Consider the following 22,505-nt stretch of genomic DNA (forward strand, 5'->3'; position numbering starts at 1 on the left):
CCAATGTGGTGACGGTGACACTGACGTGACACATTTAGTTGGGGGTGGATGGAAACATTCACCAACTACAGTTCTCACCTGATACAAACAACGTTCCTCTTTAAGGATGACTGAAGGAGTTTGGTCATCAGTCCAGTCAGAGCAGCAGATTCTCTCCACACGTTAAAACTCTTTCTCTTGAAGGTAAAAAAAAAAAGAAGTCAGAAATGTTGGTAAGGTCATGAAAAGTGACCTAAATTCAAACAGCCACATCAGCAGGGTTACTACCACTTTAAAATATAGTGAGAGTTAAAGCATTTCTGTCAGAACGATCAAATAAAATGTGTCCATACCTTTATGTTTAGGGAGGAGTACTGTAAAAGAGACAGATGCTTATCATCAGAGGGTAAAACCTGCAGAGCTCTGCTGCTGCTGTTAACCACATTCTCACCAAAACACTTCTCCTTCAGTTCTCAGAAAACAACACTAAGCTGCATGAGGAACCAACAAACCAGTGTATGGACATATTGCATCAGGGGTACATTTCTGGTGTGCGAGCACATTGAATAATTTTAGCATTTTAATTGACTCTATAAAGATTCCTTCTGTGTGAGAAGTTTACATTTTGACCTGAAGCTTCTCTTGTTGAACTTTGAATGAAAAGGGGTTTGGTCAAAAGAGAGAGCAACAGATTCTCTCCACATCATCTGTGGGGCTGAGAACTCGTCTGAAAAGTCATCAGTGGCTCAAGTACTTTATCTCCACACTGAACCACATCTGGCTTTTTGGCTGTTTAGATATCGTCAATTAATTAAAAAGATGAAAAGTTGATCTGTGAATTTAGCAGCTGAAAGAAGGATAAAAAGAAGATCCAGTCACTATAAGGAAGTCACACTTTACTCAGAACGGGAAGTAAATGCTGTATCTCTCCTAAAGAAGTCAGAAACGTTGACAGTCGAGGGCGAGAGAACAAGAGAGAGAGACGGAGAGACACGATGGCTGAATTCAGACGGATTCAAATAACTTTATTTGTGATTCTGATGCTCCAGTTTACAGGTAAGGACCCAAAACACATACATGACTAAAAGAAATGTTAATGATAGAATTTAAGTGACTAACATTGATATAAATGAAACAGCCAAGTTTGCTGATCTTTGTTGTAATTAATGATCATCCTCTCACATAACCTGACTATACACATAAATGCCAAATTATTATCTCAGTTATGTTTGTCTCATCTTCAACAACAGTAGCTGGACTAAACCCTCTCTCCTTCACTGTCAGAGCTGGAGATGAAGTCACTCTGCCTTGTCAAAATGTGATAATTCAGGACAACTGTGACCAAACTACTTGGCTTTCTAGTCGTAAAGGGGAAGCAGCAGTAGAGCTGGTTAATCTTGGACAGATTAAAGATGGGATTCCCAAAGCAAAAATCAGACAGACTGAGTGTTACAGAGAAATGTTCTCTGGTTATAAAGAATATCACAGGTGATGATGTTGGTCATTACACCTGCAGACAGTTCTACAGATCAGAACGACCACAACAAGGTCCAGATACTGTGCTTCATCTGTCTGTTGTCAACAGTGAGTATTTACATCATAATGTTTACTAACTGTCTTGTTAGAACAATATTCTGAAACATTACAATAATTATGATTACAGTGATGAAGGTAATTTAACTATTGTTGTCTTTCTCTCACAATATCTCCATCTTCACCAGTGGAAGAACAGAAGAACACTGATACAGTCACCTTGATCTGCTCTGTGTTGACATATTCTGAGTGTGACCACTCAGTGAAGTGGCTGTATGAGGGTGATGAGAATGACGTGGAGATAACACCTCATACCTGTTCAGCCAGTGTGTCATTTCCTCCTCATCTTCATCAGAAGTTACTGAAGTGTAACGTGACAGATAAGAAGAATGGAAACACTCTGCTGTGTAATGTCGGCCCCCAGTCCTCTTGTAAGAAAACAGGTACAGTTGGTTTTATTTGATGTATTTTAACTTTTAAGATGATTATTCTTTCTTGTTTAATCTCTTCAGATAGTAAATATGAAGTATTTTAACACCATTTGTTGTGTTTTGTTGTTTTATAACAAAATCAGAAGGAAGCACAACAGTGGGAACAGATAACACACCAAAGAATGACACTCCACCAGAACCAGGTAGTTACCTCTCTCTCTCTCTCTCTTTCTCTCTCTCTCTCTCTCTCTTTCTCTCTGTGTCTCTTTCTCTCTCTCTCTCTCTCTGTCTCTCTCTCTCTCTCTCTTTCTCTCTCTGTGTCTCTCTTTCGCTCTCTCTCTTTCTCTCTCTCTCTGTGTCTCTCTCTGTGTGTCTCTCTCTCTCTCTCTCTGTGTCTCTTTCTCTCTCTCTCTCTCTCTGTCTCTCTCTCTCTGTCTCTTTCTCTCTCTGTGTCTCTCTTTCGCTCTCTCTCTTTCTCTCTCTCTCTCTCTCTTTCTCTCTCTCTCTCTCTCTGTGTCTCTTTCTCTCTCTCTGTGTGTCTCTCTCTCTCTCTGTGTCTCTTTCTCTCTCTCTCTGTCTCTGTGTCTCTCTCTCTCTCTGTCTCTATGTCTCTCTCTCTCTCTTTCGCTCTTTCGCTCTCTCTCTCTGTCTCTCTCTCTCTCTCTCTCTCTCTCTCTCTCTCTGAGTCGGTTTTTGTTGTTTTTGATAATTTCATTTAGTTTTGGTTAGTTTAATGGTATAGGTCACTTTAGATTTAATTTATAGTGGTTTTTGGTGGTTAGTTTGGTTTATTTGGGTGGATTTGTCTCCTGCCGGCGTCTCGCCGGTCGGCGTGTGGCATGGCATTAAGATCTGTCCTAGTTTCCCGTGTAGCGTGGAGGACATTAGTTTAGCTGTGGGGGAAAAGGTCGGGCACGGTAGTATTATGTCGGCCGCTCGGATGAACGGCGCCGTGGTCATCTTCCTGGACCGGGAGGACAAGGTGAACCAAGTCATCGAGGCGGGCATCACCGTGAGTGAAATGTTTGTTCAGGTGCTACCGCTCACACTACCAGCTACAAAGGTAGTCCTGTCCAATGTCCCACCGTTCATCTCTGATGGCTTCCTCAGCAGAGAGTTGTCCAGACACGGGAAGATAGTCTCCCCCGTTAAAAAGATCTTGTCTGGATGTAAATCTCCGTTGTTGAAACACGTCGTGTCTCACCGGAGGCAGCTATATATGATACTGAACCATCGGAACGAGGAGTTAAACCTCCGCTTCCATGTTAAAGTAGATGATTATGAATACGTGATTTTTGCAACTTCATCAGGGATGAAATGTTTTGGTTGTGGAGAGGTGGGACACACGGTGAGGGCCTGCCCGAGACGAGGTGATCCGAATCCTCCCGGTCCGGAGGCACTGTTGGAGGTACCGGGGGTGCCGGGGGAGGGGGGGGGCGGATGCCCAGCGGTCCGCTGCCGAGGCGGCGGACCCCCCACCGTCCGGGGGTGCTGCTGCCTCGGTGCCGGCTGCCGCCTCCGAGCGGCCGATGCCCGCTCCGCGTGCTGCACAGCGGCGTGGTGATGCCGTGTCTGACCAGACGCACCGGGTGAGTACTGTAGATACACCGGGTGTTAGTGTGAATGGTGTGAGAGAGAATGTGAGTGAAGATGAGAGAAGTGTAGTGGGTGAGGAGGAAGAAAAAGAAAAAGAAAAAAAACAAACAGGTGAAGGTGTGTCTGGGGAACAGACAGGTGAGATCAGGGACACGCAGGAGGGACAGTCAGGGGAGACAGGTGAGGTGCAGACTGATGAGGGTAATGAAAAGGTAAATGATGCGGGTGTAAGGTGGAGTGAACAGGTGGAGGAGGTAGTGGAGGAGGAAGTGATGGAGGAGGTGGAGGCAGCAGTTAAATCAAAAACTGCTGCCAAACGCAGGAGGAAAACAAAAGATAGCTCCAGTGAAGCTAAGACAAGCAGAGTGAGTGAGGAGAGTGTGAGGAAGGTCTGCACGGAGGGCAGTGAGAGTGATGAATGTGTGTCGGATGAGAGTGAAGTTCCCAACTTCAGCAGCAGTCAACAAAGACAGCTCTATACTGCTGATAAAACTAAAAGTTTCCTAAAACAAACGAAAAACCAGCAGGGTGTAAAAATAGAAGAGTTTTTTCCAGACTTGGTTCTGTTCTGCTCCTCAGTCAGATTTCATAACAGCCAAAAAGAAGAGTCTGAAATCACAGTCCAAGAGGGTTTTAGACTGAAGAAACTTGTGCTTAAAGCAAAGAAACAAATACGTCTTGATGATGGATTATGCTCCAATGTTAATTAATTTATTGTTTATTATTTTTGCTTTTAACATCTCACTTAATATGGATGTTTTTAAAGTTGGGAGTTTAAATGTAAATGGAGCCAGAAATGTATGTAAAGTGTGTAATATTGTTCCTGCTGTTTTTACTGATCACTCTTTGGTTTTATGTCATGTTTTTATTAGGGATGTGAAGCCGAAAAGTGCCTACTGGCATTTTAACTCGGTTTTAACTTCTGACAAAAAATTTAGAGAGGTGCTTATTTATTTTTGGGATATTTTTAGACAGAGAAAGGGTGATTTTAGCAGTCTTAGGCAGTGGTGGGACCATGGTAAGACAGAAATCAAGCTTCTATGTCAACAGCACACCCTCAACGTCACAGGTGACATCACCAGATCTATGCAGGACCTGGAGAGTGATATAGTGGAACTAGAGAAATTAAGTGAGTCCACAGGAGATCGAGGACATTTTGAAGTCCTCAAAATCAAAAAGCTAGCTTTAGCCGACCTGCTGGACGTTAAAGTACAGGGTGCACTGGTCAGGTCCCGATTCCAGACCATCTCGGAGATGGATGCTCCCTCTAGCTTCTTCTTCGGCCTGGAGAGGAAGAATGGACAGAGGCGGGTAATCCACACACTGCTTTCAGACACAGGGCAGGAGATCATGGAGCCGAGGCAGATCAGAAGGCGAGCCGTAGAGTTCTACTCCTCCCTCTACTCAAGCGAGTATGAGGAGCAGGAGGCTCTCTCTCTCTCTCTCTCTCTCTCTCCTTATGAAGTCTAAAGTATGAATGTCAGACCGACACATGACTGTAAACGGAGATATTCACGTTGGAGAAAGCACGTTTGTTCTCTTTGAGCTACAGGATTTTGAATAGAACAGAAAGCTGCAGCCCAAATATATTTCATGTTTTTATTCTCTTCAGGCTGGTGGAGGGTCATCATGGTGTCTGTGGGTTTAGCAGCACTCGTAATAACTGTTGTGGTGGTCAACATATGGATGAGAACTAAAGGTGAGAACATTCACAGATGTCATCTTTAGAAGAAGATGTAATGAATGTCTAATGAACAAGAACAATTGATGAAGGTAGATTTACAGCTTGGAAACTAAAGTCTGCTCTTTTTTTGTCTTTTCAGGAAACAGAACCCAGATGGATGGCAATGCTGTGAGTTTTAAAACTGAATAATCAAATGCTTGTGTTTATGATATATTTCACTATTTACAATAAGAATAAACAGTGCTGACTGATTGTTTAGAGTCTAAGTGGCTGCAGCAACAAAGGAGATGTATTTGTTCCATTTGATCTCAGAATCTCCAGTGTGTTGTGTTGTTTTTCACAGGAGCATCATGATGAAGATGAAGGTACAGTGACCTATGAAAACATTGGAGAACCTTCTGTTTCTATCAGACTCCACTGATCAACAACTTCAACATCAACTCACCAGAAAAAGAGAAAAACTAACATCATTTTGAGTCATATCTAAAAACCGAAGTGTAACTTGTAATTCAGTTTATCAATTACGTCTTGATGTTAGGATTTGAGTCATTGCTTTTAAAGGTAAACTTTGCTCAAGTTTTTAAATCTCTGTGTATATATGTATTAGAAATTAAGATTATATTGTGATCCTTTTATATACAATGCAGTAGCCTAGAAATCTAGACACATTCATTCTTAAAAAAGGAAGATGTGTTCAGAGTTTTGCCGACCGGATACGGCAAAAATTGAATCTATCAACTAGCTTAGCTACCTTCTTTGTTGCTCTGGTTGGTTGTAGCGCTATCCTATTGCGTGCAGAGGGAATTTGAATGACAACCGTTTATCCCGCCCCTCGGATTGAGCCCTGCCAATGGTGAGTTCCCAGACCCAACATCTGGATGTGGGTCTGGCTTGTCAGGCTAATAATGCAGTACAGTCCATATAGGACAGAAAGGTGTTCTCTAGAAGAGCTCCTAAATGTCTTTTGCTGTGCCCTACTATGACACAAACTACTACCATTGTAGTCACTGTTCACATTATCTTGTGACTATTATTACCACTGTCATCACACCCCAACCGGCACCGTCAGATACCGCCTACCAAGAGTCTGGGTCTGGGTCTGCTGAGGTTTCTTCCTGAAAGGGAGTTTTTCCTCACCACTGTCGCAATAGCCACTGCTAATGCTTGCTCTTGAGGGATTACTGTAAATGTTGGGGCTTTGTATTATAGAGTGTGGTCTAGACCTACTCTATCTGTAAAGTGTCTCGAGATAACTCTTGTTATGATTTGATACTATAAATAAATTGAATTGAATTGAATTGATCTATGCTTCTGTGTCGAATCGACGGCCCTACCCCCGCAGACCCCTCTACGTCGCTGCGATCCCCCCTCCAAGACCTCCGCCGTAGCTCGACGTGCACCTCCAAAAATGTGTAACTTTGCGTCGAGGTGACGCAGACACAAGGACTGTGATTGGTCACACTGGTCCTGTGTGTGATAGTCGGGTTTCATGCAGCCTACTGTAGTAGGTAGCTTTGCAAATAAACTCAGACGTATTTGGTTACAATGACGGGGTTATCCGTTGGTAACTGCTGTTAACATAACATAACTGGTGGCAGACACCTGCAGTATGGCGGTGAAATTCACTGCGATGCAAAGCACCCCAACGCAGAACTCCGAAAGGGTCACGACTCCATAGGAGGACAGTGTAGCTACGTCGTGGAGTTGACGCAGAAGCATAAAACAGCCTTAAGTTGGGTGGTGTTTCCTTCTTACTTCTCAGGTACGGGTTAGAAATGATGTTGATGATGATGATGATGATGATGAAGGTGATTCAGTGACCTACAGCTCTGTGAAAGCTTCCTCCTCTCCTGCCGGAGCCTCTGCTGATCCCAGAGACCTCTACGCCGCCGTAACAGAGCAAACAAATAAGAGACCACAGCACCGAGAGACATTTTAAAGCTTTGGGATATTCACTGGTGTTTTGGAGTAATGTTGGAATCTTCACCTGTCAGCTTAATTCATAATGAACAGATCCCTAAAAAACTTCACCAACCAGGGAAATCCTCAAAGATCAGCAATCTCCAAAGTTCATTTTATAAACCTATTTCTGTTCAGTAACAATCCTTTCAGCTGGAAGCTCTGACTGTTGACCACGGTTAGAACTAAACTGTGATAGTTCTCAAACTGCTGAACATGATTCTGTTGTCCTCTGTTCTCTGTTGTGTTGTTGTTGTTGTTGTTTAATCGTGCTTTGTAGTTGAATATATTACACGGCTTTGAAACCGTTAAATTGATGCAGTGACTCCAAGTGAATTCATCATCCATTTCAGCACCATGGACAGCACCACTACAAACCTCTAATAAATTAGAGTCCGGATCGGGCCGAATTTTTCTGTCCGAGCCCGGCCCGCGTCCGACAGAGCCGTGACCGAACCTGGCCCTGAGCCCGACAGGCATAAGAAATTTGTGTCTGAGCCTGACACAGTTTAAAATCTAATTTTTTTCTCATACTAATGACACATGTAGGCTACGTTTTTGTGTGGAAAGCTTTTATTAAGCAACTGTAGGAAGGCATTCGGAAATGTCAACAGATGAGGCATCAGCACACGGTAATAAGCTGTTAAAATGTTCAATGTGTTAACCTTTCCTGATTGCTTCTTTTCCGACCGTGGTCAGAAAACCAGGGGAGACTCGTTACCTCCAGGGCCGATGTTATAACATGAATATCGTCAGGGTTAATATCCTGTTTCTGGTGAGACAATGAATGAACTTGACTTTCAGTCTGGCTGACAGTCTAGTCTGACACCGCACACACTGTGTAGCTACAAAACTTAACTTATTGCACCAACTCTGTTTGCACACACACGTCTGCTTCCTCTTTCTCTATATCTCTTCTGCCCACTTTCCACACACACACATCCTCACACGCACTGAGCTCTCTTAAAGGAGCTGCAGCACCCTTTTACAACAAATGCCTTATCACGCTGATGTGACCCTAACCCGACCATCATTTCTAAATATCTGTCCGAACCCGGCCCGGCCCGCCAGGTACCGTCGGGACCCGTTGGGCTCGGTTTGGGTATCCATGCCTTATAATAAATCAGCACCTGAACTCACTCTAAGGCGAGACACTATAGGTGAATAGGTAACATTTTTAACAGATATCACCATGAAACTCTCCCAGTTGATTACTTACATTAAGACGAGACAAAAATGTATTAGTTTTCTGTAATTTAATGTTTTAATATATAAATTAGGCATTATATAATTAACTATGCGCTACTTTGTTGTATTGGATAAAGCCAGGTTCAAAATTATATTTTCATTGTGTTCACATACAGATGGTAAAAGAATTACTGAGGGATTTATGGATATCTACTGGATTTTCGCCATGTTTTTTGGAATAAAATGTTATATAAATCAGGCTAGGAATAATATATTTACAACTCCCTCTGTAAATGTCTTCATAATATAAATAGGTATAAGACTGTAAAGTTTAGTGTATAAAGGTGCTACTGAAGTGGAGATTTCAGACTTGGAGTATGAGAGAAAAGTCATTTTGAGAAAACGGGCTTTAAAGATTTTTATAGCAAAGTTCCACTAATTTCTATGAAAGCCATGAATTACAGACACATATCCCTTTAGGTCCAAGTAAGATCCATGTATCACACTGTTTAACATCCACAACTCATTATTGCTTCATTCATCACTGATCATAACATCCAAATCACACACACATCAACATGGCCTTCAACTGAAGACCATACATCACAAACTTCGAACTGACAGAACACAACCATTACATAACATAGTTCCCCAAGTTAGTTTACAGTCTACATATCCAAGCCAGCACCATATGTAGGGCCCTCCTCCATCTCCTGCTGGTGTCTTTTCACTTTTTTGGCTGTTCTGACACTTTTAAGGCTCCGCTTTGCACTGGTGGAATGGACACTTTTGGCTTTTGAGATCCTAACCATGTCATCATCATTCATTGCATTGACAGTCTGTGCTCTGAAGCCACAATTTCTCCATCACAGCCAGCATGGCAGAGGTACACTCATTGAATGTAGAAATAGCCATACTGACTGCAGCCTCAACCCTGCTTTTCCCCACAAAGACTGTTTTTGGACATCGGGCCCATATAACCAAGTTGAGGCATGCGTTGGCATTCTGAGTGCCTCCATGCTGCACTGTCACTGGACATCCGGTGATACACAGGGATGAGCTTCTTATGATGATCATTCAAAAGACCAATATTTACAACATTGCAGAAAGCAAATCAAGGCTCAGTGACCAGCAACTGGGTCAGACAGAGATGCACTTCCTCCTCCACTGGGAAAAACTATCTTCACTAAGAGATTTACACCTTGGAAAAATAGCCAAAAAAAAGTTAACACCAGTAAAGAAGCCAGAAGCTCTCCCAGGAGAGGTGACAGCCGCTCCACTGACAGCTAAATATGTATCTGCCTGCCACCGCCTGAGGGACTCACAACCACTTAGGATCCCAAAATTACAGATTTGTTTAGTATTGTATAGTAATTATATTAGAATAGTATATATGTGACACCTACATATTCAATATATGACATGTAGGCTATGAATTTCTGTAAACTGCTTGGAAAGAGAGAGAGAGAGAGAGAGAGAGAGAGAGAGAGAGAGACTGATTACCTCCACTGTCTGAACACTCGTGTTTTCCCAACGACAGTTTACACATCAACGTAACATGTGATGCCATTTCATCATCTGCTGTCTTAGTTTTTAATCCTGTGTCTTCTTGCTAATGACAACTGTTTTCATCTTCTCTGAGATGATTTTCGATGATTTCGATCACGTCAGAAATTGGCATCAGGCAATGAGATTGCGCATTTAGGGTTAAATCCCCCCTTTCAGTTTCACGATTGGTTGCTGATAAAAAGAAAATGACTATATTTGGATGCGACAACATTGCAGAGGAGAGAGAGAGCTTTCTAACGACATATGTCATGACAGGGTGCAGACAGCGATCGCGGAGCAGCGAGATGATGTAGAACGCCAACTTTTGTCGAATTTAGGAGAAATCTACAGACGCAAACACACAAAGTGTAGTAAAATAAAGACCTAAATGTGTATTTTTTACTTTTTTTCACCACAACTCTGAAAGAATACATGTTATTGAAGACAAATAGCCCAAAATCTCAAAATTGAGTAGTGAAAAAAAAACGATGTTTTTGCCTGCCGTGTCTCACCTTAATCAATGTTTTGGGACACCTGTAAAGAAAATATTTTATTTATATATTTTAATTTTGTGGTGTTGACCAAGCGTGCTGCAGGAAGGTGTCTGATCGTCATGCTTTTCATAGTGGAAAGTAAATTGTCTTTGCTATAGAAATAATTTTTTTAAATTCTGTGAAAATATTTAGTAAATGTGAAAATGTAATGCTAACACCAGCTCACTTTAGCAAAAAATAATTGAGCAGATGCCCCAATTTCCATCAAGTTAAACACAATTAAAAGAGGGAATAATTGATTTAAAGTCAATGAAACAGCCAGTGCTCACGTTTAATCTCTTTCTCTTAAAGGTAAAAAAACATTGGTCAGGTCTTGAACTGTGACCTAAATTCAAATTGCAAAATGAGCCTACTGCCACCTTAAAATGTAGTGACAGTTAAAACATTTCTCTCACTGCGACCAATACAAATGTGTCCATACCTTTATGTTTAGGGAGGAGTACTGTAACAGAGACAGATGCTTATCATCAGAGGGTAAAACCTGCAGATCTCTGCTGCTGGTGTTACCTCACCAATCACTTCCCCTTCAGTTCTCAGAAAACAACACTAAGATACACGATGAACCAACAAACCAGTAACATGTCATCATTTTCCCCTGTATGGACTGATTGCACCAGGGGTACATTTCTGGTGTACGAGCAGATTGACTAATTTCAGCGTTTTAATTGATTCTATAAAGATTCCTTCTGTGTGAGAAGTTTACATTTTGACCTGAAGCTTCTCTTGTTGAACTTTGAATGAAAAGGGGTTTGGTCAAAAGACAGAGCAACAGATTCTCTCCACATCATCTGTGGGGCTGAGAACTCGTCTGAAAACTCATCAGTGGCTCAAGTACTTTATATCCACGTTGAACCACATCTGGCTTTTGGCTGTTTAGATATCGTCAAGAAATTAAAAAGATTAAAAGTTGATCTGTGTTTGTAATTTAGCAGCTGAAAGGAAGGATACAAAAGGATTCAGTCACTATAAGGAAGTCACACTTTACTCAGAACGGGAAGTAAATGCTGTATCTCTCCTAAAGAAGTCAGAAACGTTGACAGTCGAGGGCGAGAGAACAAGAGAGAGAGACGGAGAGGAACGATGGCTGAATTCAGATGGATTCAAATAACTTTATTTGTGATTCTGATGCTCCAGTTTACAGGTAAGGACCCAAAACACATACATGACTAATATAAATGTTAATGATAGTATTTGAATAACTTACATTGATTTAAGTGAGACGGCCAAGTTTGCTGTTTGTTTTGAACATGGTGTGTCGAGTGGATTACTGTGCTGATCTTTGTTGTTTTTTTGTAATAATCATCCTCAAACATAGCCTGACTATAAACATACATGCCATATTCTTATTTATTCTTATTTTGCTCTAATCTTCAACAGCGATAACTGGACAAAATCCCCTCTCTGTCACTGTCAGAGTTGAAGATGATGTCACTCTGCCTTGTGAAAATGTTATAAAACAAAAGAACAACTGTGACCAAACTTTCTGGCTTTCTAGTCGTAAAGGGGGAGCAGCAGTAGAGCTGGTTAATCTTGGACAGATTAAAGATGGGATTCCCAAAGCTAAGTCAGACAGACTGAGTGTTACAGAGAGATGTTCTCTGGTTATGAAGAATGTCACAGGTGATGATGTTAGACGTTACACCTGCAGACAGTTCAACAAATCAGGACAACAAGGTCCAGATGCTGAGGTTTTTCTGTCTGTTGTTTACTGTGAGTTACATAAATAGTTTTCAAACTCTCGTTACAACAACATACTGACACATTACAATAGTTATGATTACAGTGATGATGTTAATTTTACTCTTGTTGTCTTTCTCTCATAATATCTCCATCTTCACCAGTGATTGAGGATAAGGGGAATAATACAGTCACCTTGATCTGCTTTGTGTTGTCATATGATAAGTGTGAACACTCAGTGAAGTGGCTGTATGAGGGTGATGAGAATGACGTGAAGATAACACCAGATACCTGTTCAGCCAGAGTGTCATTTCCTCCTCATCTTCATCAGAAGTTACTGAAGTGTAACGTGACAGATAAGAAGAATGGAAACACTCTGCTGTGTAATGTCGGCCCCCAGTCCTCTTGTGAGAAAACAGGTACAGTTGGTTGTTATTTAATGAATTTAAAGTTTTAAGATTACATTATTATTTCTCATTTAGTCTATTCCAGTGGTACACATGAGGTATTTTATCATTATTTGTTGTGTTTTGTTATTTCATATCATATTCAAATAAATCAGGGGGGAGAAACAAAACATCTGCAAAGGATGGCACTCTAACCAAACAAGGTAAGTTAAATGAGAATAAACATGCTTTCCCCAATGTGAATAGCTCCATTGAATATGTTTATTCTTATCTTCAGGTTATTTGCGGTTCATCATTGTGTCTGTGGGTTTAGCAGCACTCATAATAACTGTTGTGGCGGTCAACATATGGATGAGAACTAAAGGTGATATTTCATTTTTATAAACAAGAAGATTTGATAAATTTGTGTCTGTGTGTGTATCCGTGTGTGTATGAGTGTCTAGAGTTGGATTGCACTCAAATGTGCGTAAGCTGCTGCTTCTGTCTGAGTGTGTGTGCTGGGGAGGAGGGAGGGAGAGAGTGAGTGGGCTGTTGGTGCTCCTGTTTTTTTTTTTGCTAGACTGTTTGTTTTTAATTACTTTGGTCACCACGTCATCTATAGTCCTGTTAAATTTCTTTTTTAAATTGTTAGTTTTATAATTGTCATACCTGCCCAGGGACTACAGGTGGAAATTAGCAATTGTTGCTATAACCTGGCCCAAGTCATATTCTCTTGTATTACAAGTTGAATGTTTATTTGTGCATTGTCCCTGTTTCAAATAAATACATTTCCATTCCCATTCCATTCCATAAACGTAGATTTACAGCGTGGAAACTAAAGTCTGCTCTTTTTTTGTCTTTTTTCAGGAAACAGAACCCAGATGGATGGCAATGCTGTAAGTTTTAAAACTGTATAATCAAACACTTGTGTTTATAATATATTTCACTATTTACAAAAAGAATAAACAGTGCTGACTGGATTGTTTTGAATCTCAGTGGCTGCAGCAACAAAGGAGATTTGGAATTCATGCATGAAAAAGCAGGATTTCATTCATGTAGTACTTCATGAACTATCAGTAATGTACAAGGATTAAAAGTAGCTCATGCACGACTTAATGCAGGAACAATGAATTAATTAATGCATCAATTAAGGTATTTCAGCCATCATGATTTCTGATTTATTAATGATGTTCATGTCTTCTTCATGGGTGAATCTGCAGTTAAAGTGACAGGCTAGAGAAACTGAAGAGTAGTGTTGTAATCATGATAAACTAAACATTACTTCATCATGTTTGTGGCCCTTCAAATCAAGTTCTGACCTGGTCCATCTTTAACATTGATAAATGAAATGTGATTAATGGTGGCATATGCAGCAATCATCTTTGTGACCCCTCAAATGAAAATAAAAAAGTTGTCAAGAAATTCCAAGTGTACAGACACTTAGAAGTTAGTAAAAAAAAGAATTGTTCATATTCATAAATATCCTACTTGGGTGAGCATTGTTCTCAGGCATTACTGTTTAAGTGCCTTATGTTGTTGTGAATAAAGCAACTGTTAAAATGCATCTGCAGTATACTGTATTTTGTGTCTATGTAATGAACTCAGTATTAGTTTGCCAACCCACTCCTTTAATTCTTAATTCATTTAATTTTATGCCACCATTTATAATATCTTATTTATCATTGTTATAGATGGACCAGGTCAGCACTTTGTTTGAAGGGCCACAAACATAATGAAGTAATGAAGAAGTAACGTTTACTTAATCATAGTCTCGCTTTGCCAGACCCTCCTCCAAAGCACGCTGAAGGAGGGTCTGGCTACTCCACATAGCATTCAGTGATGGGAGGAAAACATGCTCTGGTTTAATGGCATTTATTTAATCCAATCAGAATCGTCATGGCCGGTGCTAAACTCCGCACAGAGCCTTTGCAAAATAGTCGTGTGAGAGAAAACTCAGATTGGACAGATAGTCTAGCTAGCTGTCTGGATTTACCCTGCAGAGATCTGAGGAGCAGTTAACCATAGTCCTCAGAAATCCACCAGAGTTTAGAATTCCAACACAAAGAAAGAGGAGGGAAACGGAAAATACATGCATCAGGCGGAATTTCCTGCAGCACCGGAGCAATCCCAGAAATGGAACGTGAAGGATATAGACTAACTTAATCATGATAACGACACTACAGTTCTGTTTCTTAGCCTGTCACTTTAACTGCAGATTTACCCATGAAGAAGACGTGAACATCAATAATAAATCAGAAATCATGAAATACCTTAATTTATGCATTAATTAACGTATTGTTCCTGCATTAAGTCATGCATGATATTCTTTGTGTTATTAATCCTTGTACATTACTGATAGTTCATGAAGTACTACAAGAATGAATTCCTGTTTTTTCATGCATGAATTCATGGTAATTCATGTAACCTTATTATAAAGTGTTACCGGATTTATTTGTCTCAGAATCTCCACTGTGTTGTGTTTTTTTTTTTTTTTACAGGAGCATCATGATGAAGATGAAGGTACAGTGACCTATGAAGACGTTGGAGAACCGTCTGCTTCTATCAGACTCCACTGATCAACAACTTCAACTCGTAAAAGAAATGAAAAAAATGCTTGTAACGTAAATTTTAGTATTAGGCTATCTTATGTGTTGAGTCTTTACACCTCAAGTCTTGAAGTTTAAGTCTAACCCGTTTAATATTTTAGTCTTGATGTTAAGATTTTACTCATTGCTTTTAATGGTTAAGCTTTGCCTGAGTTATTAAATATCTTTGTATAGAAAAGAAATTAGAATGAGAGACACTTTCCTCATCCTTTCATATACAGAGTAGTACTGTACAAAAAAGAAATTGTGTTTCCCTAGCAGGGGCGTAGCTAAAAATTTGGGGCCCTGTAGAAAGGCATTCTCTGTGGGCCCCTCCCCACATCCACAGCTATTCATTCTAGCATCATCTTGGGCCCTCCTCACATGAGGGGCCCTGGGTACTCAGTCCCATTCCCACCCCCAGTCTGACACCCCTGTTCTCTAGTCCCGGTGCAAAACAAAATAATCAACATAAGGTGGAAACAACAAGATACAAAACAAGGTACACACAAAAATATCAATACACATGTACTAAATGTAAATACACAGAGGGAAAAAAGGAAATGTAAAGCAGTTCCCTGAGGATATTTATGCAACATGTAATAACATCACAATCATAATTCATTTTTATTCATAACTCTGCTATAAACATTTTCATTCTAAGTCTAATATGCCTTTTTAAACTTTGTTGTGTGGTTTTAAATTAGCTTTCAGCCTTAATAGTCTCTTTTTTATAAGAATTATATAATCTGCAAATAAAAAAGTGCTTTATATCAACTCATGCGTTGTGTTTTGTATAACTGAACTGTGCATTTTACCGTTCATTTTCTTTGCTTTTATTTCTTTAATTGTGTCAAAGTGAATTATTCAGGATACAGAATGTAACTCTGTCCTTACTGTTATTGTCCAGCAAAGACCTAACCTGTCATTGTTTATGTCCATGCCTTTATGTTTAGGTAGGACTACTCTGATAGAAACACATGCTCAGAGTTTAAAAGATGCTGCTTTTATTGCTCCGCTCCCACTCTGCACTGCTCATAAAGCCAGCTGAGAAGACTGAATTAATATGGTGATGGTAATATGATTTGTATTGCAACATAAAGAACCAAACACCATCACACCCCTAAATCAAAAATTAATGATTTAACACGGCTTTCAAACAGTTACATTTGTAAAGTGACTCCAAGTGAATTCATAATCGTCTTCAGCACCATGGACAGCAACATTACAAACCTTTTAATAGATGAGTGCCTGAACTCACTTTGAATTGATATTATAGAAAACCTGTTAAGAATATTTTTGCATGAGCCAGTTGAGAAGACTGAATTAATATTGTGATGGTAATATGTTTTATATTGCAACATATAGAGCCAAACACCATCACATCCCTAAATCAAAAAATTTATTACCATGACAAGGTGATCCACTTTGTCTTTGGTGGTCTTCTTCTAAATATGTGGCTCCAGTATCACTAGCTAAGCATCAAACTGAGCCACTGACATGATGAAGTAGACTTTGAGTCGATAGGGAGAATCCTGCAGCTCTGGTGCACGCAAAAGTATCTCATGCTCACAAGAAACCCATCTAAGGCTAGCCAAATGATGCTAACAAAGTGCTGCTAATGTTATGTGGCTAAAGTTAATATTTCACTTTCACAGCATGGAATCAGTTAACAGTAACCTCTTCATCTTTAAGTTTGTTGATGACACTATCAGGTACATTTGGTTGTGTTTTCAGGAAGATGAATACCTCCTCCTCAGCAGATATTCTGACTGCTACTCAGATTGGTTTCTCCTGAGCACGAAAAATCTTGATCGCACCAGAAAAACAAACAAAAAAATCATGTCCTGCTAGGGGCTCCGTACAAAACAAACGAGGGGTATGTGGTTGTGTATTTGGTTGTGTTGTGTGTATTTGCAGCGCGTTTGCTAAATGCTGCGCATGTGTGTTTTCTTAATTTGCTTGTGTTTGGTCTATTTGTATGTTTTTTTTTTTTTTAGTTGCAGTGTGTTTGCCCCTGTTGTCCACCGTACAGATGGGTTAAGATTCTCCTTCTTCTTTCTTCTGCTGCTGTAAAGGTAATGTTACCGGCTGCAGCTGCACCAGGTCAGTGGGAATGTTTTCCCGCCTCTTGATGCTTCCAATGTGGTGACGGTGACACTGACATGACACATTTAGTTGAGGGGTGGATGGAAACATTCACCAACTACAACAACTCAGTTACAGTTCTCACCTGATACAAACAACGTTCATCTTTAAGGATGACTGAAGGAGTTTGGTCATCAGTCCAGTCAGAGCAGCAGATTCTCTCCACACGTTAAAACTCTTTCTCTTGAAGGTAAAAAAAAGAAGTCAGAAATGTTGGTAAGGTCATGAAAAGTGACCTAAATTCAAACAACCACATCAGCAGGGTTACTGCCACTTTAAAATGTAGTGAGAGTTAAAGTATTTCTGTCAGAGCGATCAAATAAAATGTGTCCATACCTTTATGTTTAGGGAGGAGTACTGTAAAAGAGACAGATGCTTATCATCAGAGGTTAAAACCTGCAGAGCTCTGCTGCTGCTGTTAACCACGTTCTCACTAAAACACTTCTCCTTCAGTTCTCAGAAAACAACACTAAGCTGCATGAGGAACAAACAAACCACTAACATTACATCATTTTCCCCTGTATGGACATATTGCACCAGGGGTACATTTCTGGTGTACGAGCAGATTGACAAATTTTAGTATTTTAATTGATTCTATAAAGATTCCTTCTGTGTGAGAAGTTTACATTTTGATCTGAAGCTTCTCTTGTTGAACTTTGAATGAAAAGGGGTTTGGTCAAAAGAGAGAGCAACAGATTCTCTCCACATCATCTGTGGGGCTGAGAACTTGTCTGAAAACTCATCAGTGGCTCAAGTACTTTATCTCCACACTGAACCACATCTGGCTTTTTGGCTGTTTAGATATCGTCAAGAAATTAAAAAGATGAAAAGTTGATCTGTGAAATCAGCAGCTGAAAGGAAGATAAAATCTGATTCAGTCACTATAAGGAAGTCACACTTTACTCAGTACAGGAAGTAAATGCTGTATCTCTTCTAAAGAAGTCAGAAACGTTGACAGTCGAGGGCGAGAGAACAAGAGAGAGAGACGGAGAGGAACGATGGCTGAATTCAGACGGATTCAAATTACGTCATTTGTGATTCTGCTGCTTCAGTTTACAGGTAAGGACCCAAAACACATACATGACTAAAAGAAATGTTAATGATAGTATTTAAGTGACTAACATTGATATAAATGAAACAGCCAAGTTTGCTGTTTGTTTTGAAAATGGTGTGTCGAGTGGATTTTGATTAAGGCAAGTTTGCTGATCTTTGTTGTAATTAATGATCATCCTCTCACATAACCTAACTATACACATAAATGCCAAATTCTTATCTCAGTTTGTCTCATCTTCAACAGCAGTAGCTGGACATAACTCCCTCTCCTTCACTGTCAGAGCTGGAGATGAAGTCACTCTGCCTTGTGAAAATGGGATAATTCAGGACAACTGTGACCAAACTACTTGGCTTTCTAGTCGTATTGGGGGAACATCAGCAGTAGCGCTGATAGAGCTTGGGCAGGTTAAAGATGAGATTCCCAAAGCTAAACCAGACAGACTGAGTGTTACAGAGAAATGTTCTTTGGTTATAAAGAATGTCACAGAGGAGGATGTTGGTCGTTACACCTGCAGACAGTTCAGATCTGGAGAACAGCAAGGTCCAGATGCTGAGGTTTTTCAGTCTGTTGTTACCAGTGAGTATTTACATCATAATGTTTACTAACTGTCTTGTTAGAACAATATACTGAAACATGACAATAATTATGATTACAGTGGTGAAGTTAATTTAACTATTGTTGTCCTTCTCTCACAATATCTCCATCTTCACCAGTTGATGAACAGAAGAACACTGATGATACGGTCACTTTGAACTGCTCTGTGTTGACAAATTCTAGGTGTGAACACACAGTGAAGTGGCTGTATGAGGGTAATGAGACTGACGTGGAGATAACACTGCATACCTGTTCAGCCAGTGTGTCATTTCCTCCTCATCTTCATCAGAAGTTACTGAAGTGTAACTTGACAGATAAGAAGAATGGAAACATGCTGCAGTTTGATGTAAGCCTCCGGTCCTCACATGAGAAAACAGGTACAGTTGGTTTTATTTGATGGATTTTAACGTTTAAGATAACATTATTCTTTCACATTTAGTCTCTTTAGATGGTAAATTGAGGTACTCATCAACATGTGTTGTGTTTTAGTTACTTCATATCATATTAAACTAAATTTAAAAGGAAACACAAGAGCAGGGAAAGACAATACATCATCTGCAAAGGAGGAGACTTCAACAAAACTAGATAGTGACTTAACAACAAATATATTTCATGTTTTTATTCTCTTCAGACTGGTGGAGGGTCATCATGGTGTCTGTGGGTTTAGCAGCACTCGTAATAACTGTTGTGGCGGTCAACATATGGATGAGAACTAAAGGTGAGAACATTCACAGATGTCATCTTTAGAAGAAGATTTAATGAATGTCTAATGAACAAGAACAATTGATGAAGGTAGATTTACAGTGTGGAAACTAAAGTCTGCTCTTGTTTGTCTTTTCAGGAAACAGAACCCAGATGGATGGCAATGCTGTAAGTTTTAAAACTGAATAATCAAACGCTTGTCTTTATGATATATTTCACTATTTACAATAAGAATAAACAGTGCTGACTGGATTGTTTAGAGTCTAAGTGTCTGCAGCAACAAAGGAGATGTATTTGTTCCATTTGATCTCAGAATCTCCAGTGTGTTGTGTTGTTTTCACAGGAGCATCATGATGAAGATGAAGGTACAGTGACCTATGAAAATGTTGGCGAACCTTCTGTTTCTATCAGACTCCACTGATCAACAACTTCAACATCAACTCACCAAAAAAAGATGAAAACTGTAACATCATTTTGAGTCATATCTAAAAACCGAAGTGTAACTTGTATTTCAGTTGAATAATTATGTCTTAATGTGAAGATTTGACCCATTGTTTTAAAGGTAAAGCTTTGCTCAATTTTTTAAATCTCTGTGTATATATGTATTAGAAATTAAAGGGGAACTGTACAGATTTTTTTAGCTTAATTTACCTTAACTCAACAGCTTCAGAGTCATAGGAATGGTTATATGACTTTTTTTGTGTTAATGGTTGTTGTCTCACTCCCCCCTAGCACCTGTGAGTGAAAACCACCTTGCAACTTTGGTTTGACAAATTGATTCACGGCACTGCACTCGCACACGCTCCCATCCAGGAACCGGCGAACTATAAGAACAAGGTAGCGATGGAGTTGTCATACTATCGTCATGGCTGAGCCGGCAAAAAAGAAGCAGAAAGCTAGGAAAGCATTGTCGGAGGAACAGAGAAAGAGGGAAACGGCAGACTGACCGAGTGAGGAGTCAGACATGAGCAAACATCGGACCTGCGTTTCAGAATATGAATATGAAAACAAATGCACATGACAGAGGGAGAAGATGGGAGGGGGGGAGAGTCGCAGTGAGTTTTTACAACAGCGTTGCCAAATATCTATTCTGAAGCTGTAGGGGGAGCTCTATAGAGAAACCTGCGAGCAAAAAGCGAGGGAAAACAGCGAAGAAATGGCCCAAAACTACATAGAGCCCTTACGATAAGAGAAACTTTATTGTCATCCTTTTATATACAATGCAGTACAGTGCATATAGGAACAGAAACGTGTTCTCTAGTCCCGGTGCAAAACAAAAGAATGAACAAATCAACATGAGGTGAAAACAACAAGATACAAAACAGTTACAGAACAAGATACAAGACAAGGAACAAACATTTAGTGAAATAATAGAAAAATATACATACAGGGGGAAAATATAAATAGACAGAGTGAAAATAAATGGAAACAAATGTAAAGCAGTTCCCTGATAATATGTATGTAATATAATAACAGTAATCCATTTTAATTCATAATTCTGTTGTAAACATGTTCATTGGAAGTCTAATATGTTTTTACACATTGTTGTGTGGTTTGAATGAGCTTTCAGTCTTAAGTGTCTCTATATATAAGTGAGAATTATATAATCTGCAAATAAATAAAGTGCTTTATGATAACTCATGCATTGTGTTTTGTATAACTGTTTTGTAGATTACAGGTCATTTTCTTCACTATTATTTCTTTAATTCTGTCTGAGTGAATTATTCAGGATACAGAATGTAACTCTGTCCTTACTGTTACTGTCCAGCAAAGATAGAACCTGTCATTGTTTATTTCTGAGGTCCTGCTGCACTCCAGATAGTTTCTGGTTGAAATTTCTGGAACATTCCCAATTTGGTTCAAATCAAATTTTCAATATAGAGTATACTGTGTTGGGTTTAACATAAAAAGATGAACAAATGATAAGGACATCTTCAAGGGACGGTTATTGGGCGTTTTCTTTTCAAACTCTACATGCTCACAACTGCTCAATTTGACAAAACAGTTCAATCTCTCACTATAATTATACCGAGGCCCCAAATTCCATTCAGTTAAACACAAGTAAAAGCAGCCAGTGCTTGCGTTAAAACCCTTTCTGTCAACCTGTGAAAACCAAGCCATTCTGAGCAGTTTTTGCTCCTGTCACAGTATGACTCACTGTGGGCTCATTTTTCATCTCAGGTTAACAAACACGACCATGGCCAGAAGCAGGAATAGCTCTAAATGTCTTTAGAGCATCTAGACTATATTTGATCTGTCAATGCCGCTGTCCGTGGTTCTGAAGTAGCAGATGGATTCTTTGTTTTTGTTTTTAAGATTATTTTGGGGCTTTTTGCCTTTTAAAGTGGCGACAATCAATGTTCCTATGGAAACAATATATGACAATGTGGCGATGAAAAGGGGGTTGCTCATTGTGATGAACTACAAAGATTATCAGCTGAATCTGCTGCTCCCTTCAGCTTTACAGAGCTTCATAGTGAGTTTCAGCTCATTGTTTGCTGTCCGGCCAAAACCTTTACTGTTCTGTTCACACTCAGCTCTCAGAGCCTCATTTTCTAACACAAAAGGCTTTAAAAAGCCATCGTACACTCCCTGCTCAGCAGCAAACAGCAGACAGACACAGTTAGAGACTAGCTGGTGAACAAAGGGAGCATTGAGCAGCCAAAGAAACACCACTATAATACAGTAATGACAGAAACATAAAAAGGAAAAACGTAAGTTAGATTTGTTTGATAATTTATTATTTTAAATAGAGAAACAGTTGAATCAGATAATTCAACATTTCCTGAGGGAACACATATATATTTCAATCAGGAGAGACTTCGTTGCAGATATGCAAACATTTATTAGTAAGATATCACAAAGTAATTACAAACATAACTTTGGA

At 39.7% G+C, this 22,505-nt stretch overlaps 1 protein-coding gene and 1 long non-coding RNA gene across 2 annotated transcripts; both read left to right on the forward strand.

Annotated features, from left to right (window-relative positions):
* Positions 1–1,265: 1,265 nt before the first annotated feature.
* Positions 1,266–15,787, forward strand: LOC118494548. The gene is made up of 6 exons (XM_035998856.1): positions 1,266–1,563; positions 1,701–1,955; positions 12,712–12,759; positions 12,834–12,920; positions 13,403–13,431; positions 15,034–15,787. The coding sequence occupies exons 1-6, from the start codon at positions 1,392–1,394 to the stop codon at positions 15,109–15,111; spliced, it is 669 nt and encodes a 222-aa protein (XP_035854749.1). The 5' UTR covers positions 1,266–1,391; the 3' UTR covers positions 15,112–15,787.
* LOC118494549 lies at positions 5,080–5,807 on the forward strand. Its single transcript, XR_004896677.1, has 3 exons — positions 5,080–5,238; positions 5,363–5,391; positions 5,567–5,807. It is a non-coding gene; the product is annotated as an uncharacterized LOC118494549 (long non-coding RNA).
* Positions 15,788–22,505: the final 6,718 nt, after the last annotated feature.

This window comes from Sander lucioperca, unplaced genomic scaffold, assembly GCF_008315115.2.
Source record: "Sander lucioperca isolate FBNREF2018 unplaced genomic scaffold, SLUC_FBN_1.2 Unpl_22, whole genome shotgun sequence".
In the NCBI taxonomy this organism is placed as follows: domain Eukaryota; kingdom Metazoa; phylum Chordata; class Actinopteri; order Perciformes; family Percidae; genus Sander; species Sander lucioperca.

Bases quoted from the DNA above. Each gene is read 5' to 3' on its own strand.
- LOC118494548 (XM_035998856.1), top strand. From the start codon at position 1,392: ATGGGATTCCCAAAGCAAAAATCAGACAGACTGAGTGTTACAGAGAAA. The intron at 1,956-12,711 runs GTACAGTTGGTT...CAAATAAATCAG, and splicing joins GTCCTCTTGTAAGAAAACAG to GGGGGAGAAACAAAACATCT. The intron at 12,921-13,402 runs GTGATATTTCAT...GTCTTTTTTCAG, and splicing joins CATATGGATGAGAACTAAAG to GAAACAGAACCCAGATGGAT.